At 46.0% G+C, this 16540-nt stretch overlaps 1 protein-coding gene across 1 annotated transcript in view; it reads left to right on the top strand.

Annotated features, from left to right (window-relative positions):
• SELENOT (selenoprotein T) overlaps positions 1-15749 on the top strand; it is a 39214-nt gene extending 23465 nt beyond the window's left edge. The window contains exons 5-6 of the mRNA XM_040974788.1: positions 12065-12216; positions 12683-15749. Coding sequence (XP_040830722.1) covers positions 12065-12189 — 125 coding nt within the window. The 3' untranslated portion in view covers positions 12190-12216; positions 12683-15749. The remainder of the gene's footprint in view (positions 1-12064; positions 12217-12682) is intronic.
• The last annotated feature ends 791 nt before the right edge of the window (positions 15750-16540 follow it).

Below are 16540 nucleotides of genomic sequence, written 5' to 3' on the forward strand. Positions count from 1 at the left end.
ACTAGACTCACTCCTAGCCCTGGATCTTGTACTTTACAAGTGGTTCTATGGTCTAATCTGACAGGACTTGTTTCCAGTCCCAGCACCTGATAGCTGATCCTGCAGCAAAGGGAACCAGTTTGTCCTTACTCTTGCTCCTGCTTGTGCCAGTGGATATGGTGGCTTAGCCCATCCTGGTTCTCCCCCTAACCCAGCTCACATGCAGGCCATGGGTTTTTTAGCTCTGCCCAGCCTAATCTGCCCCTAGTCCCAGCTCTCTCACTCACCAGCAGGAGCAGTAGCCCACCAGGGGAGTCCTTGTAGCCCTACTGCTGAGTTCGCTGCCCTCTCACCCTGGGCCCCCGCCCTGGTCTTACTTCTGCTAGTGGATGCTGTGTCCCAGTCTGGCAAGGCATGTCTCCCTCCCCTCGGCATTCACTGGCAAGGTGTTACAGCCTGGCTCGACCTGGCCTGCCCACAGTCCCAGCTCATGCTGGTGAATGCTACAGCTTAGCCCAGCCTGGACTGCCACCAGTCCCAGTCCTAATGTGAACTGGCTGGTGTTGTAGCCCAATCCGGCCTGTCTTGCATCTGTCCTGGTTCTCAAATCTGTCCATGCGTGTTATAAATTAGCCCAGGCTGGCCTGCCCCCAGACCTGATCCACATGTATGCCGGCAGGTTACTGTAACCTGACCTGGTCTGGGCTGCTCCCGGCTTGGTTCTTGTACTCACCTGCAGGGACTGCATCCTGCAGAGGAGTTCCCCCAAGGTCCTCCATCAAGTTACCACCCAGTGGCAGATCCTATGTACCCTGACGACGGGTTCTTGACCTCTATGACTTGGCCTGCCTCCTGTGTTGGCGGGTATAGCAGCCTTGTCTGACCAGCCCACACCCATTCTGAGTCTTACTGTAGGGTGCTACAACCCAGTCCCACCCTAGACCCAGCTCTTGTGTAGTTCAGTGTGTATTGAGACTTAACCCATCCTGCCCTAAACTTACCCTGGCTCTCGTAAGCTCTAGCAGGTACTGGAGCCTACCGTAGTCTGGCACACCCCAGATCTAGTCCACACCCATGGTGAGGGATCCTGTAGCCAGTTTAGCCCAGTTCGTCAGCCCTCATTCTAGCTCTTGTGCTGACTAGTGGGAACTGCATCTCAGTAGGTGTGTCCACTTGACTCCCTGAGCAGGCCTGCTCCCAGCCACAGATCTTGCATATGCTGATGGTTGCTCTCATCCAACCAGCATAGTCCATCCTCTGTCTTGGCCTTTGACATCAGATATTGCAGCCTGACCTGGCCCAGCCTGCTCTCTAGTCCCAACTCTTACTGGTGTGGGACAGCCTAGCCCTGCCCAGTTTGTCCCCAACCCCTGGCTTTCATGAAAACTTGTAGGTATGATAGCTTAGCCCTGCACGACATGCACCTTATCCTGAATCCTATGCATGCCAGTAGTTATGGTTTGGCTTCCTCTGCCTGTCTGCCTCCCCAAAGCCAAGCCACACACCTACTGACAAGTGAAGCATCTCTCCCCAGCCTGACCAACACCCAGTCCAGACTCCATACCTGCCAGCGGGAGGTGCCACCTACCAGGGGAGTTCCGCAAGTTCCCCTTATCAGGCCCACTCCCAGGCTCAGTTCTGGGTGCCGGTAGGTTTTATGCCATTAACCAGCACGGTCTGCCACTGACCCCATTGGCCTTTGTGTATGCTGGTTCATGTGTGGCTTGGCCCACCCCACACCCAGTTCTTGGTGCGCCTGTGAGTGCTACAGCCTGGACCAGCCTGGCATGTTCCCAATCGCAGTACTCATGAATGTTGGTGAATTTCACAGTCATGCCTAGCGTGGCCCCTCATCACTCCCAGCCCTTCAGCAAACCAGCTGATATGGTAGTTCCAAAGGGGTGAGCCCACAAATCCTCCACAAAATCAGCTGCCAGACCTGATTCTTTTGCATGCTGGTTAATGTCATGGCCCAGTGTGACATGGTTCTCCCTGTATGTCTGCACTCACCGGTGGGGACTGTGGTCAAGCCCTGCCAGAAAAGACTCCCAACCATTGCTTTTGTGTGTGCCAGCAGGTGGTGGTACCGCTACGTGGTTGGTACCAACAAGGCCAGCACAGGTTTCCCACGTGGGTAGGTCTATTAGTTTGGTCCTGAAAGGTCCTCCGGTTTTCCTCCACCACACCACCCTGTCTCAGCCCCCTCATTTTCCTGCAAGTGTAGTAGCTTAGTTGGTGGAGGTCCCCAAGAAGTGACCCCTCACCCGTCACATTGCCCCTCAGCAGTCTGCCCTCCCACGCAGCCCCAGGCCCCCTTCCCTGGATGGTCCACAGCCCCCATGCCCATGAATGAGCAGATCCTCGTGCCCAGTCCTGTGCTGTGTCGTGACACCCTGGGACCCTGCCTGGGACCCACACACACTGGGTTTCCAGACCCTCTCTGCTGGTGTGACGGTGTCTGGCCCCACATATTTTAAACAAACAAACAAACAAACAAACAGTAAAGGAAACAGAGAAAGACTAGGCAACTATGCTGGCACACTGTTATAGTTCATAGAAGTTTGGCATTAATCAGGCCCAGAATGCCCACCAGCGTTTAGCTGCTTTTTCAGTTTAACACTTTGTTAGGTGCAATGCAACCTTGGCAATTCTCACATCTGGGGTCACTGACTTTCACTGTTAACATATCAAGCTCCTTTGTAGCCTTTATACCTCTGTTTACTGTATCTCAAAGATTTTCTACTTCCATGAAACCTTCCTTGATGATCTGTCTTTTATATCTCAATTTAAATGAACCTACTCTGGCTAGCCAGCAATGAAGCTTGTGTACTGGAGCACTGCACAGGTTCATGAACGTGCAATGACAGGCTTAGAGACACACACTTTACAATATCAGGTACTGGTAGCTCCTGAGTGTCGCGCCCACGACTCCTATCGTCCAGCAGTAAGAGGCAGACGCGAGTGAAGCCTTCTGTGGTAGTCTTTATTGTGCACACCAAGATGAGGAAGAGGAAAGGGCTCCGACCCCGGCAGGCTGTCTGCTCTTATGTGCTAACTGGCCCCGCCTCCGCTGATGATAGGTCAGCATCATGATCACTCAGGGTCCTGGGCAACTGGATTCGTCAGTCCCCAGTGTTCATGCGCCGGCCACGCTGCAGCTCACTGCGCATGCGCTACTGCGAAAGCTACATGACTCTCCACCAGGCACCAAGGTGTGGTTTCTCTGGCCGGCGCCATTTTGGGTACGGCATGTGGCCAGTGCATACGGATGCGGCTGGCAACATCTCCCCCTTTCTTATACAATAGAAAAATAAGCTGGTATGGGCCTGTCTTAGGTTGTAGACTCAAGGCGCACGATCCGTCATAGGGAGGCTGCGTAGCTTGACGTAGTCCCTGTCTTAGACCAATAATTGTCTGGGTCTATCTTACCCGTCATGGGCTACAACCACGGCGGTTGTAAAGAGCAATGTCTCGACAAGGCAGTTATAAGATCGACTACCCTCTCGCATGCAATGGATAAGTCCTGCGAGATGCAAGGGCTAGTTGGGCACATCATGCTCAAACTCAGTGCAATGCCATAATGGCCTGAGGTGCAGGAACCATGATGTCCATGCTCTTAACTAAGCCTGTTGAAGCATGCTCAACCATACCATGGGGGAGTCGCCATTCTGCATGGCTAGTAGGGCTTGATGTATTGCCACACGATCTCGCTGAGCGCGGCATCTCAGACGACACAGGCAAAAAAGGCATAGGGCACAGCCTGCACACAAGAGCAGAATCAGCACAACCACTCCCGCCCATTCCTTAATATGGAAAGTGATGTTCCAAATCCAAGTGGCCAGGGTTTCAGCAACAACAGGATCCACCCGTGTAGAATTAATCTGAACAATGGCAATTCTCAGCTCAGACTGTAAAATATCAAATTCTCTCGTCCAATTTCCTAAAAGATAGGAAGAAAGCTGGCGAGAAAGATTAGCAGCCGTTGAAACATTCTGAAAAGGAATGGAAGTAACACATAAACCTTGCATACGCCATTGACAACCTACCTGTCCTATTTCAAGTAAGATATCTAATTGTTCTTGAACTAAATCAACTCGTTGATTGAGAACCATTAAACCTCCTTTGAGATGACCATTTATGAGAGACTGGTCATGTAATGCTGTGGCCACAGAAGCACTTAGGTTGTTTAAGGCAGTGGCTGTTTGAATGCCAGTGGTCAGGGCCACCGCTTGCTGTAGCTGATGCTGCAAGTGCCACGGCAACCGCAGTCACTATTGCTGCAGTTATGCCAAAATCTCTCTTCTGACGATAGAGCGTCATAGCGGAGGGGGCTTCTACAGGCCAAGGTATCCATCTAGGTAGGGCCGTTACAACAGCTAAATCCCAACCTTCAGTGGCATTCCAGCATTGCGCCAGCACACAATAATCTTGTGAACAATTAATCTCCTTTTTATTCACATCATTTACCCCCTTTACTAACAAAAACAAAAACGGGCTAGTCACACAAACTGGGGTGGGGGAGAAGGGAGTAACTATACCAGAAACATTTTGGTGTATGGACCCATCAAAATCATTAGCATCCCACTGAAAACGGGTTGTTCCCACGGCACCGCCCAATAACATGGAAAAGGGCTGGAGATCTGTGTAGGAGCCATTTAGGCCACATAAGAGCCAATGGTCCCAAGGGTTGGCAGTAACCGGCAGGGCTGGATTCTGCCAAGGATATGGATAAGAAGAGGAATGACTCTTATCCCAGGCACCTATGCGGGGCGAAAAGGTGAATATGGACTGTGCCCACATTAACAAAGAATTCTGACAGCCTGTCCAGGGCATAAGGTTATTTGGGCCGCGCCTAGCGCGGCAAAAGGGCATCCACTTGGGCTGGACTGGGGGGCTGCCTTGCACCGTCTTATAGGCTGGCCAGGTACCGTTTATCCAGGTGCCGTTGGCATATTTTAATTGCACTGAAGGAGCCGTAGGTGGAGGCTTAGAGCTAGGATCCAGGGCATCAAGCAATCTCTCTAATTCATTTAGCCAGGGCCGCACAGGCTCATCTAACCATACCGCCGCCTGGCGTTGTAAAATATACAAGAACAATTATTTACAGAAACACTAAAATTATCAGGAAATGTTTGAAAACAAAGCGTATCCTGTAGGGGGAATAAAAAATTACTCACATTTTCCTTAACACTATCATAAGGGAGAAAAGGTAAATCCAAAGAAGCATTCGTAGTAAAAAATCGAGGAAACACTCGGGCTGAATGGGTGACCGGTAAGGGTCGTGGGAAAACACTCAAAACCCCCCATCGTGGATCAGCAATCACGGTCCTCACCAGCGCCATACAGACCATTAGTTGTACCATCAGCTGTGTTTGCACTGGGCGGGGCACCATTGTCCTGTGGGATTGTAGGAGGAGCTTCTGATTGCGGGGTTGCATGAATCTTCCCCACGTCAGATCCTCGTGCAAGCGTTCCAGTGGTTGCAGAAACGTCAGAAGGCGGTGATGGACAGGAACGAGTCAATCGAGCTGGAACCCTAACAGGAACCGGGGCGTCCTGTGGAAACACACAAATAGCTCCTCGAGCCTTCCTAATAACTGGGTCTGGGCCCTTCCATTTGGACTCTAGAACATCTTTCCACTTAACCCAAGACTGCTCTTGTGCCGTGTTGAGGGAATGACGATCTGCAGCACTGAGGCCTTGCTCATCCAGCTGTAAAAAATTGATGGTGAAAAGAGCCAGGGCTAGAGTGGCCCGAGGGCTCTGACTGGCGAGGCCAAGCGATTCCCAGGTGGTTTTTTGTTTTTGTAATAATTCTTTAATAGAGCGATGGGCACGCTCTATTATTCCCTGACCTTGTGGATTATAAGGGATGCCAGTCACTAATTTGATGCCCATCTTCATGCAAAAATCGTGAAATTTGGCTGAAGTATAGGTGGGGCCGTTATCAGTCTTAATACACTCAGGTTTACCCCACGCGGCCCATGCTTCTAAGCAATGCTGGATTACATGGCTGGCTTTCTCCCCGGTTAGGACCGACGCAAAGAGCACACCAGAAAAGGAGTCCACGGATACATGAACAAATTGGTTCTTCCCAAAGGATGGGACGTGTGTCACATCCATCTGCCACAATTGATTGGGTCTCAATCCCCTAGGATTGACCCCTTCATGTGAAGCAGGTCTAAATTCGCAGCAGGCAGGGCAATCAAGAACTATCTGGCGCGCTTCCTTTCTAGTGATCCCAAATCGGAGTCTGAGGGTCTGAGCTGAAACATGAAATTGTGAATGAAACTGGCGGGCTTTCTCCTCTGAGGATGGTGGAGACACCATCATAATCATGATTTGGGTTCTGGTGGCGGCATCGGCAAGAGCATTCCCTCGAGCTAATGGCCCTGGTAAACCTGAATGAGCTCGGATATGGGTTATATAAAAGGGGTGGCTTCTGCGCCAGATGGCCTGTTGAATTTGTTTAAAGAGATCTGCCACTGGGCCGGACCCTGAAATAGAGCGGCCTCCAAAACATTCACTGTATTAACTACATATTGAGAATCAGAAACAATATTCAAAGGTTCTAGAAAGGTTTGTAAAGCAAAAAGCACCATATGGCATTCTACCCTCTGAGGAGAAACCGTCGCAAAGGTCTTTTTTATTACAGTATCTCCGGCAACCAGGGCTCCGGCTCCTGTTGAGGAGCCATCAGTAAAAAGTGTAAGAGCGCCAGGGAGAGGACAGGCACTGGTTCTCATCGGAAAAACCACAGGATGTCGCTGTAAAAATTGTAGTAATGGATGCTTTGGAAAATGATTATCAAAAATTCCCTGATAGACAAACATTAAGATGGACCACTCATTGCTACACCCACTCAGCACTTGTAATTGCTCAACAGTATAGGGGACTATTATGCGGTCTGGATGACGCCCAAAATGGATTAAGGCTAATTTTAATCCTTTAAACACTATTGACGCGACCGCAGATGGATACCTTTGAATAGACTTAATCTGAGAAACCTGAGAATGAATCCAAAGTAATGGGCCCTGTTGCCCTAATACAGCAGTGGGGAAAACTTCTGTAGGCAATACACATAGCTCAAAAGGCTGATTTTGATCTAGGCGTACTAATTGAGCCTTTTCAATAACTTCCTGGACCTTTATTATGACCTGTTGTGCCTCATGGGTGAGGGTTCGCCTGGAAGTGAGATCAGAATCGCCTTCAAGTAGAGCGAACAAAGGCCGTAACTCTTGAGAAGAGATCTTAAGGAAAGGTCGCAACCAATTAATATCCCCCACTAATTTCTGAAAATCATTCAAAGTTCGCAAATGAGAAATCTTGAGGCTTATCTTTTGAGGCTTGATATATGTTTCTGTAATTAAAGACCCTAAGAAGGCTTTCACCTGCTGCATTTGAACCTTCCTGGATGAAATTATAAGGCCATAATCCTGTAGAGCCCGCTTCAGATCAACATAAATCTGTAACAACTGATCTTGCTCTTGAGCACAAATTAAAACATCGTCCATATAATGGACGACGCTGGCCGCTGGAAAACGATCTCGCAGTGGTTGTAACACTTGGGCAACATAAAGTTGACACATGGTGGGACTATTAGCCATCCCCTGGGGCAAAACTTTCCATTGATATTGCTTATCCGGCTCTTCATGATTAATGGAGGGAATAGTAAAAGCAAACCTCTCCCTATCCTTCAATACTAATGGTATAGAAAAAAAGCAATCCTTCAAATCAATCACTAATAACGGCCATTGCTTAGGGAGGGATGACAAAACTGGAAGGCCACGTTGAACGGGACCAAAGCACTGCATCTGTGCATTTACAGCTCTTAAATCATGTAGGAGGCGCCACTTTCCTGATTTCTTTCTGATAACAAGGATAGGAGTATTCCAAGGAGAAACAGAGGGCTCTAGATGTCCCAAATGTAGCTGTTCCTGAACTAAATGTTGAGCAGCTTGGCATTTTTCAAGAGAAAGCGGCCATTGGGGAACCCAAACCGGCTCCGCTGTTTTCCAAGGTATGGGCAGCTGCATGCCAATGGCCGCTACTAAAAACCCAGACCTTTACGGCCTGGATTTCCCCAGGATTCAATTGGCTGGACAATACCTTGACTCTGTTTGCCTAAACCCTTTCCTTGAATATAGCCCATTTTATCCATCAGCTTTCGAGAGACTTCAGAATAACCGGAGGCACCTGAGACTAGTCGTACCCCCATTTGTTTAAGAATATCTCTTCCCCAAAGGCAAACCGGTAGGTTCAGGACATATGGTGTGACTGTCCCACAATTGCCTTCCTTATCCTTCCACTGTAGGGCTCTGGCACTTTGGGATGGAGCTTGTTCAAACTCCAGACCGCATAGGCTATGAGAAGTTTGAATCAAAGGCCAATCACACGGCCAATACTTAGAGGTTATGATGCTCTTATCAGCTCCTGTGTCTAAAAGCCCCATAAACGGTCTATTCTCTATTTGCAACTCAAGCATGGGTCTATCGACCATATCCATCATTAAATTTATATAAGGAACCTCTACTTGGGTCTGGACAGTCTTATCTGCACCACTCAAAGCTGGTAAAAATATAAGTTGGGCTATAGGATCACCTGGCGCGACAGCAAAAGCACCTCGTGCGACTGAGCACAGCACTGAAAAGGAGCTAGCTTCCGGATGTAAAATTCCAGTTGTTACAATAAAACCTTGAGAGCTCAAGGCTGCTCGGCCTATCACAAGCCCGACCGCACCAGGTGGTACCGTGTCTGTTAAGATGACCGGTACCGGCGTAATGCCGTCCTCTGGTTTTAAGAGGACTCCGGTGGCGGCACAGAGGTCCAGGCTTGCGGGGTGTCGCTCCTGGCAGGGTTCCCTCGTGCCTGACGGAAGAGGAAGAGTGCCCGATCGGTCGAGGGGACCTGGGCCTTCGGTCCCCATCTCCCGTTTTTTGACTCCTGGCTTAAGGGGTGTTTTGGCTCCTGGCTCGAGAGAGGGCGTCCTTCTATGTCCTTCACTGACTTGCACTCATTGGCCCAATGTCTACCTTTGCGGCACCGCGGGCATATCCCAGGAGGCTTATTGCTAGGCCCTGCACGGCATTCTCTTTTCATATGCCCTGGTTTGCCACACTGAAAGCACACGGGTGATGCTCTCTCTCTATGATTAGACCTCAAAATGGCGACTGCTAGTCCATGAGCTGTTAAGGGGCCTCCTGTATCCCTACAAACCTTTAGCCAATCTGAAATTCCCCTGGACTTACGATCCTTGAGTAGGGCTCTATATTCTGCATTACACTGCTCCCAAACTATCTGCTCTACCATTTTAGTGTTCTGATCTCCTTCTCCAAAGGTCCTTTCCACGGCCTGCATTACACGTGCCACAAAATCAGCAAAGGGCTCATCCGGCTCCTGCTTAACCTGTGCAATGCCCAGTTTCTCTTGCCCTTTAAGTGAAAGGGCCTTCCATGCCTTTATAGCTGCGGCAGAAATCTGGGTATACACTGGCCATGGATAGCTATTTTGATCATCAGAGTATTGGCCTTGTCCGGAAAGCATATTATAAGTCCATGTCAAAGCTTCGCCGCCGCTCCGTTGATTTGCGCGGGCGGTCTCAGCCAAAAGCTCCTGCCATAGGCCCTTCCAATTTAGATATGATCCCATATTAGGGAGAACAGCCTTCACCACAAATTGCCAATCAGAGGGAGTCATATTCATTCTCCCCATACGTTCTAACAGGGACAATGTATAATTGGCATGAAGACCATATTGCTTTACAGACATGGCCAATTCTCGCACTAATAATGCATCTACCTGTCTGTAAACTCTTTCCCCTTCTTCTTCTAAGACGGGGAACATATTTTGAAGTTCCTGGTGCGTGGCTGGATCGATGAAGGAAGAGTCGGCACCATAACTCATGGGCGGGGCAGATGGCGTCACAGGAGGAGGGGCCATTGGTGAAATGGCTCCAGAGCCCTGAGGCCATGGGTCGAGCGTGGCCGGCGCAGTAGCACCGCCATTATCTTTCTTCTCCTTTTCTAATCCTCGTCTGTTTTCAGCGGGTTGTTTGCGTTCTATGCGCCTATCCCGCTTGTACCCTTCCTCAGCGTCAGACGTCTCCGAACTTGATGAGGAAGATCCCACCTTCAGTTTCACCTTTCTTTTTTGCTTCATACCGGTTCTCCTCTCCCGCTCTGTTTCTGAGAGACTATCCTGGGCAGACTGAAGGGCTTTGTCACTCTCTCTGACCGCTCCCTTACAGCGGGCATAAACCGTCTGCAAAAATTTCACTAGAGAGACCTGTGCGCCCATGTCTGTAACCAGGAGCAGCGGCTCATATACCTCCGATTTATGCTCCCAGTCACCCAAAAGTTCTCCCTCTCAGAGCTCCTTACCTGTTTAATGGCCGCAGTTCTGACTTCATCCCGTCCAAAACGGGAGGCCCCCTCCAGGTCCTGGGTTTCGGCACCAGTTGTCGCGCCCACGACTCCTATCGTCCAGCAGTAAGAGGCAGACGCAAGTGAAGCCTTCTGTGGTAGTCTATATTGTGCACACCAAGATGAGGAAGAGGAAAGGGCTCCGACCCCGGCAGGCTGTCTGCTCTTATGTGCTAACTGGCCCCGCCTCCGCTGATGATAGGTCAGCATCATGATCACTCAGGGTCCTGGGTGACTGGATTCGTCAGTCCCCAGTGTTCATGCGCCGGCCACGCTGCAGCTCACTGCGCATGTGCTAGGCGCCTGCGCAGTACCGCGAAAGCTACATGACTCTCCACCAGGCACCAAGGTGTGATTTCTCTGGCCGGCGCCATTTTGGGTACGGCATGTGGCCAGTGCATACGGATGCGGCTGGCAACACCTGAGCCTGACTTCTGTTAGTGCAGGTCCTGGGACACAGTGTGATGTCCCAGCGATAGGATTTGGAGACTCCTAGGCATTTGGAGAGCCCACCAATAGGTGGGAAATCTCTGTTTCTGTACCTTGTAAATTAAGGAAACGAGATGAACTGTGCCACGACGTATCAGGTTAAGCCTCTGCCTGCTGGCATCCTACATGGGCACTTGCTCATCCTGGCTGCTCCATTTCCAATCTCATTCCTCACTAATGGCTTCAGAAAGCAACAAAAGATGGCCCAAATGCTTGAGCCTCTGAACAAATGGAATGGATCAAAAGATCCTGGCTTCCAACTGGGCCTATCTTCAGCCATTGTGACCATTTGGGGAGGGAACCAGGGGTGGAAGCTCTTTCTTTGTTACTCCAACTCTCTCTCTCTAGCTCTGCCTTTCACATAAAAACACACCCTTTAAAACAAAAACAGGAAGCATCTATTTTGGTACAAAAAATCTTGAAATCTGTGCAGTTTTTTTTTTTAAGATTTATTTTTATTGGAAAAACAGATTTACAGAGAGAGACAAAGATCTCCCATCTTCCAGTTACTGTGCTGGGTCTGCACTGTTTGTTCTTAATACACATTTTTCATTGTTTTTAAAAACCTCTTCTATGCGCCTCTCATTTGACTATAAGCACATTTTGTTTTTAATTCTTCGTACACAGGTATGGTTCTAGCCAGTTTTTTTGGCATTTCCCCTACAAAGAATGTAAGTTAAGAGCAAATGGTGTGGGCCCAGTGCTTTAGCCTAGTGGCTAACGTCCTTGCCTTGCATGCCCAGGATCCCATATGGGCGTTGGTTCTAATCCTGGCTGCTCAGTTCCCTTCCAGCTCTCTGCTTATGACCTGGGAAAGCAATTGAGGACAGCCCAAAGCCATGGGACCTTGTACCTGTATGGGAGACCTGGAAGAATCTTCTGGCTCCTGGCTTCAGATTGGCTCAGTTCTGGCCATTGTATCCACTTGGGGAGTGAACCAGTGGATGGAAGATCTTTCTGTGTCTCCTTCACTCTGTAACTCAGCCTGTTCAATAAGAACAAATCTTAAAAAAAAGAAAAAAAAGCAAGTGACTTTTTGTTTATAGCTTTTTGCTCTTGTTTCACTGGTTATGTCCATATCCGGTCAAGCAGATATCTGTGGGTGGATGTCTGTGGCTGGATGTCTGTGGGTGGCATTATTGATTTTCGGGCGTGGTTGCGCTTTGTTTTTACAGGTGTGCCTGTGTGGTCTAAACTGGAATCTGGTCACCTTCCGTCCATGCAACAGCTGGTTCAAATTCTCGACAATGAAATGAAGCTCAACGTGCACATGGACTCAATCCCGCACCATCGGTCGTAGCCCCCCCACGGCACTGGGAACTCTTTTGTAAGTAAAGATACACGTGACTGTGTGTGCACCGGCACGCTGGTGATGACAACGTGTCTTGTTGCTTCGGTTTCCAGCTCCATTTAAACGAGCAATCTGTGCCTTAATAATTTCTGTTTCAAGAGAGTTTGGACCTGCCAAAAAATAAAGTTGTGTTGATGATTTTATCTTCAATAATTATTTGGTGTGTAACTTTATTTTATCCCTTTATTCTGAACCGCTCATGACCAGGGTTGGTATAGTGTGCTGTGGTGTTTTAAGTGTATTCTCCTTATCTTCAAGTAATTAGTTCCTAAGAACATCTAAATTCTTTTAATATGCTCAAGATAGAAATTTTTAAGCTAATCTTTGATAGTGGAGAATATTGATTAACTTAAGAGTTCTTATGTTTTGATCAGTGAATTGACTTTCTGACTTTGTGAGAGTGAGTTTTACAACAAAATTATGTTTTCTGTGTGTTTTTCAGACATTGAGGGATTTTGCAAGAGCAGCGTGACTGACACTATGAAGGCCTGTACTGAAGACAGCAAGCTGTTAGTACAGACCAGATGCTTTTCTCGCAGGCTCGTTGTACTTGGGAAACCTCGATGCAAGAGAGTGTTTCAGTGCTAGCACATTTTGGAATTCTGCACATTTCACGGAGTGCAATAATACTGTATAGTTTTCTCCCCCTCTTAAATTCATCTAGTTAATAGTGTTTTTTTTTAATGTAGACGTTACTTGTAACTTTCTTTCTTAGTCATATTTGAAAAAGAAAATTGAGTTAAAGTTGGCTTATTTTCAAAGATTCCTGTTACATCAGTTGTGCTTTTGTATGAATTTTTTTTATGGTTTGAAAAAAATCAGTCTGGGAATGTAGCTGAAGTTCCCAAGTACTTTATAAAGAGTTCAACTAGACATCTCTGATTTGGCCATTCGAATTTATATAGTTTTCAAAATACTGCAAATTGTGAACAGTGCTTATTGTACAAAGCTATAGGGGGAAATCTAATATCCAGAGTACTCTATCAATTTGCGTGTGTGTGTGCGTGTGTGTGTGTGTGTGTGTGTTTGCCAGAGAACTACCATAATACCAACTGCTTTTTAAGCCCTATTATGTAGTGCAAGTGTCTTGCCTTGACCAGTCTAATGAGTTGATTAACTGGGCCTTTCTACTCAACTAAATAAAAAACTAAGTAGATGTCATTTAAATAAAAAAAGTTTGAATTTGTTGCTCAGTATACCTGGTAACATTGAATTTAACAGTTGGCTCTCCAAATTTTTGTTTTTCACTATCAGATAATTTCATAAGGCACATACTTGAGGTACACTCCCCATTTTTAGGATAGCTGAAATTCACTCAGTTGAATCTTTGCAACATTGATATTAATTGAATGGGGATCACTTCTGCTAGTTTGTCTCATATTTTAGAACTATATTTGAGGAATATAATTGGAAAACATTTAATATTTCTATAATGGCAGTTTAAACAAAGTTAAACTGATGGACTGTAAGAATAACTTAGCAGCAATAAGTCTATAGTGTGGAAAAATAATAATATTGTATCAGTACAACATACAACTTTGAAATTGGAATACAGTGGTAAAGCCAGTGGGAGGCGTAGGTGTGTTAGAAGGGATTGAAGGTCATGAGGTCATTCAATTCAGCCTTGGTTTCGTCTAACACAGCTGTTTTTGAGATCTGTTTGGAGGATGTTTTAATGATTCATGGAAAGTGGAGTTAAAAGTAAGTTTATTTTGATGTAAAAAGATGAAATCTATACAGATGAAGAATATCAAAATTAGTGAAAATGCATATTATGGAAAAGCTATGCACAGATTATGATTTTTTTTTTTGCACCAGAATAAACATCTTTAATTCTGTTTTCCATGAACTTATTGAAATAGTTCTTGGACTTACATGTTGTAAGACCTAATTTACCGTGCTGGAAGTTGGTCTGCTAGCTCACGCCACAAAATTGATTAAGGGTTATCCTTTTGTTAATAATTTAGGTCATCTATTAACAGTTTCAACTTCTTCGTGTAGTGATAGGAAATATTACAGTTAAAGGTCAAATTTTCTTAGAGATTATTATTAGTGGTAATCCCATTTTTACCTCTGAGAAAGCTGAAAATAATCTTTGTTAGACACTCCAAACTCCTTATCTCCTGCAAGTTGAAATGTGTTGTTGACTGTTTCCAGGGCTCTGTCTGCAGCTGACATTCCACCAGTGACACAGCTAACTTCATGGTATACAGACATTCGAAACTTGGGCTTTGAATGTCCCATGACCTGACAGGTCAGACTATGAAGAACCTAAGATTCTCCAGGTTTGCCTTAGGTTGAATGACGTGTCTTTTGAAGAATAGCTTTAAGTGACTTAGACACTGCAAAATTCAGCTGTTTTGTTGTCACTGTTCACTTTTATGTTTAGCCATATTTAAATCTAGAGCTTAAGTGAAGAAAATCTAGTGGGAGACATGAATAAAAAATGTTTAACTATGGAAAGTAAGCTATTTATAATGTAGTTTTATTATATTCCTAACATTTTAAATTTATTGCTTATAAATTGATAAAACATTTGAATTTATATTCCTAACAATTTAATTTGTTGCTTATAAATTGGTATAACTGTATGGTTTCTACATGTGTGTGCACTAGTGTATTAATTAGAAGTCCATACAACATGCCAGCGGGTTGGCTAATGTTATTGGACATTTTAGTATAATGGCCGTTATGGAAGAAATTGTTCATCATGTTAATAAAAATGCTAGTAAAACATGGCTTTATACCTCAGTTTGTAAAATGTGCAAGACAAGTATGCTTTGGGATATAAATGGCGTTAGTTGCTTCAGGCAGTAGGATTATTAATGATAACAGCTGTTCAGCCTTATAGTGATTTACAATGTAATGAGATCCCAGTGATCTTTCTTATTTTGAATGTTAGTTTGGAACTTTGATTAACTGGCCAACATTCCATTATTGTCATAATTTAAAATAATTCATATTTTAACATTAGCCCGCAGGATTTTTAAACATGGTTTGATATTCTGAAGCTTTTTATTTATTTATTTTTTAATATCTTTTTGGAGAAATAAGTGAGGAATTGTAAAGTTTGGGGACTTACCTCTTTAGAATTGTGAAAATAAACTTTTATAATGCTTATGTGAAAGGAATTCCTACTTTGTGGAATTAAATCTATATTAGAGCATGTTACGTGATGATGTTATAGGAAATGTTGCATTGTAAAAGTTATTGTCACTAACTGCTGTGTTGATCTCCATGTAATAGCTTCTTACCCCATCCCGTGTTCACCGTTTCACCTCATCCTGACACCCTCGGAACTTAAACTGCTTCTCAAGCCTTATTATGGTCCACTTGTGCTTCTGTGCTGCTGAAGTGGCGGCAGCTCTGAGGGCTGTCTGCCGGAGCGGGGCAGAGAGCCCAGCTTACATTGCTGTCCATTTTTAACTCCAGTTTCCAGAATTCCTGAGAAACACACTATCTGAACTGTGGAGAGAAACAAAATAAATTATTTTCCCTTTTTGGCCAAACTTCAGCTGAACCTTTATTTCCCTGATCCCTCGCTTCTTTTTCCGTGAGGTTCAGAAGACATGTGGAAATGACAAAGTGTGTCTTGGAGGCAAATACAGACTGGCGTTAGGTCTGGTCCATTGGGAAGACTGTTAATGATCCATTCTGTGTCAGCCGAGTGTTCCTAGCAGGCCACCAGTCTGTAAGAGTCAAGTATGCCAAAGGTCCTTTTAGGCTGAGTTACGCATCTGCTGCATCTTGCTTTGTGGTGCAGTGGTACCAGCATTACATTGTAGCTTGTCTGATATATAAACCATTAGGCTTTTGCAGCTTTGAAATAAGATTGTCAAAAAAAGAAAGAAAAAAGGCCGGCTCTGGGTTCTCTCTGTGTATGTTTCTACTAAAGCAGTTGTATTAATAAGTCACAAGAGGTGGCTGACATTCCAGACCAGAAGAGCTAAGTATCTTGCAACAGTGAAAGCAACCTGCTAATCCTCTGGGCTGCTGCCTGTTCTTAGGTTGATGAGGGTGAAAACTTTGGAATTTGTACTGAGGACCAAGCAGATCCCAGTCTGAAAGTTCTGTTGGAAATCCTACTTCTTCAAAAGCAGCTTTTCCATCTAGCTTTTTAGAAACTTTTTTTGGGGGGGTGAGTTTCTGTGTGCTAAACCACTGTGTGGGGGAGTAGTGGTTGTGAAGATGTGCAATAAGAGCCTTGTATTCAAAGAGCTTATACTGCAGTAGTAAGTCGTGGCACAGAGGTACAGTTGAGCACCCGCTCTACACCCTTGCAGCCTGGCTCTTCAGTAAA

This window comes from Ochotona curzoniae, unplaced genomic scaffold (genome assembly GCF_017591425.1).
Source record: "Ochotona curzoniae isolate NIBS_2020 unplaced genomic scaffold, NIBS_Ocur_1.0 contig_2599, whole genome shotgun sequence".
Lineage (NCBI taxonomy): Eukaryota > Metazoa > Chordata > Mammalia > Lagomorpha > Ochotonidae > Ochotona > Ochotona curzoniae.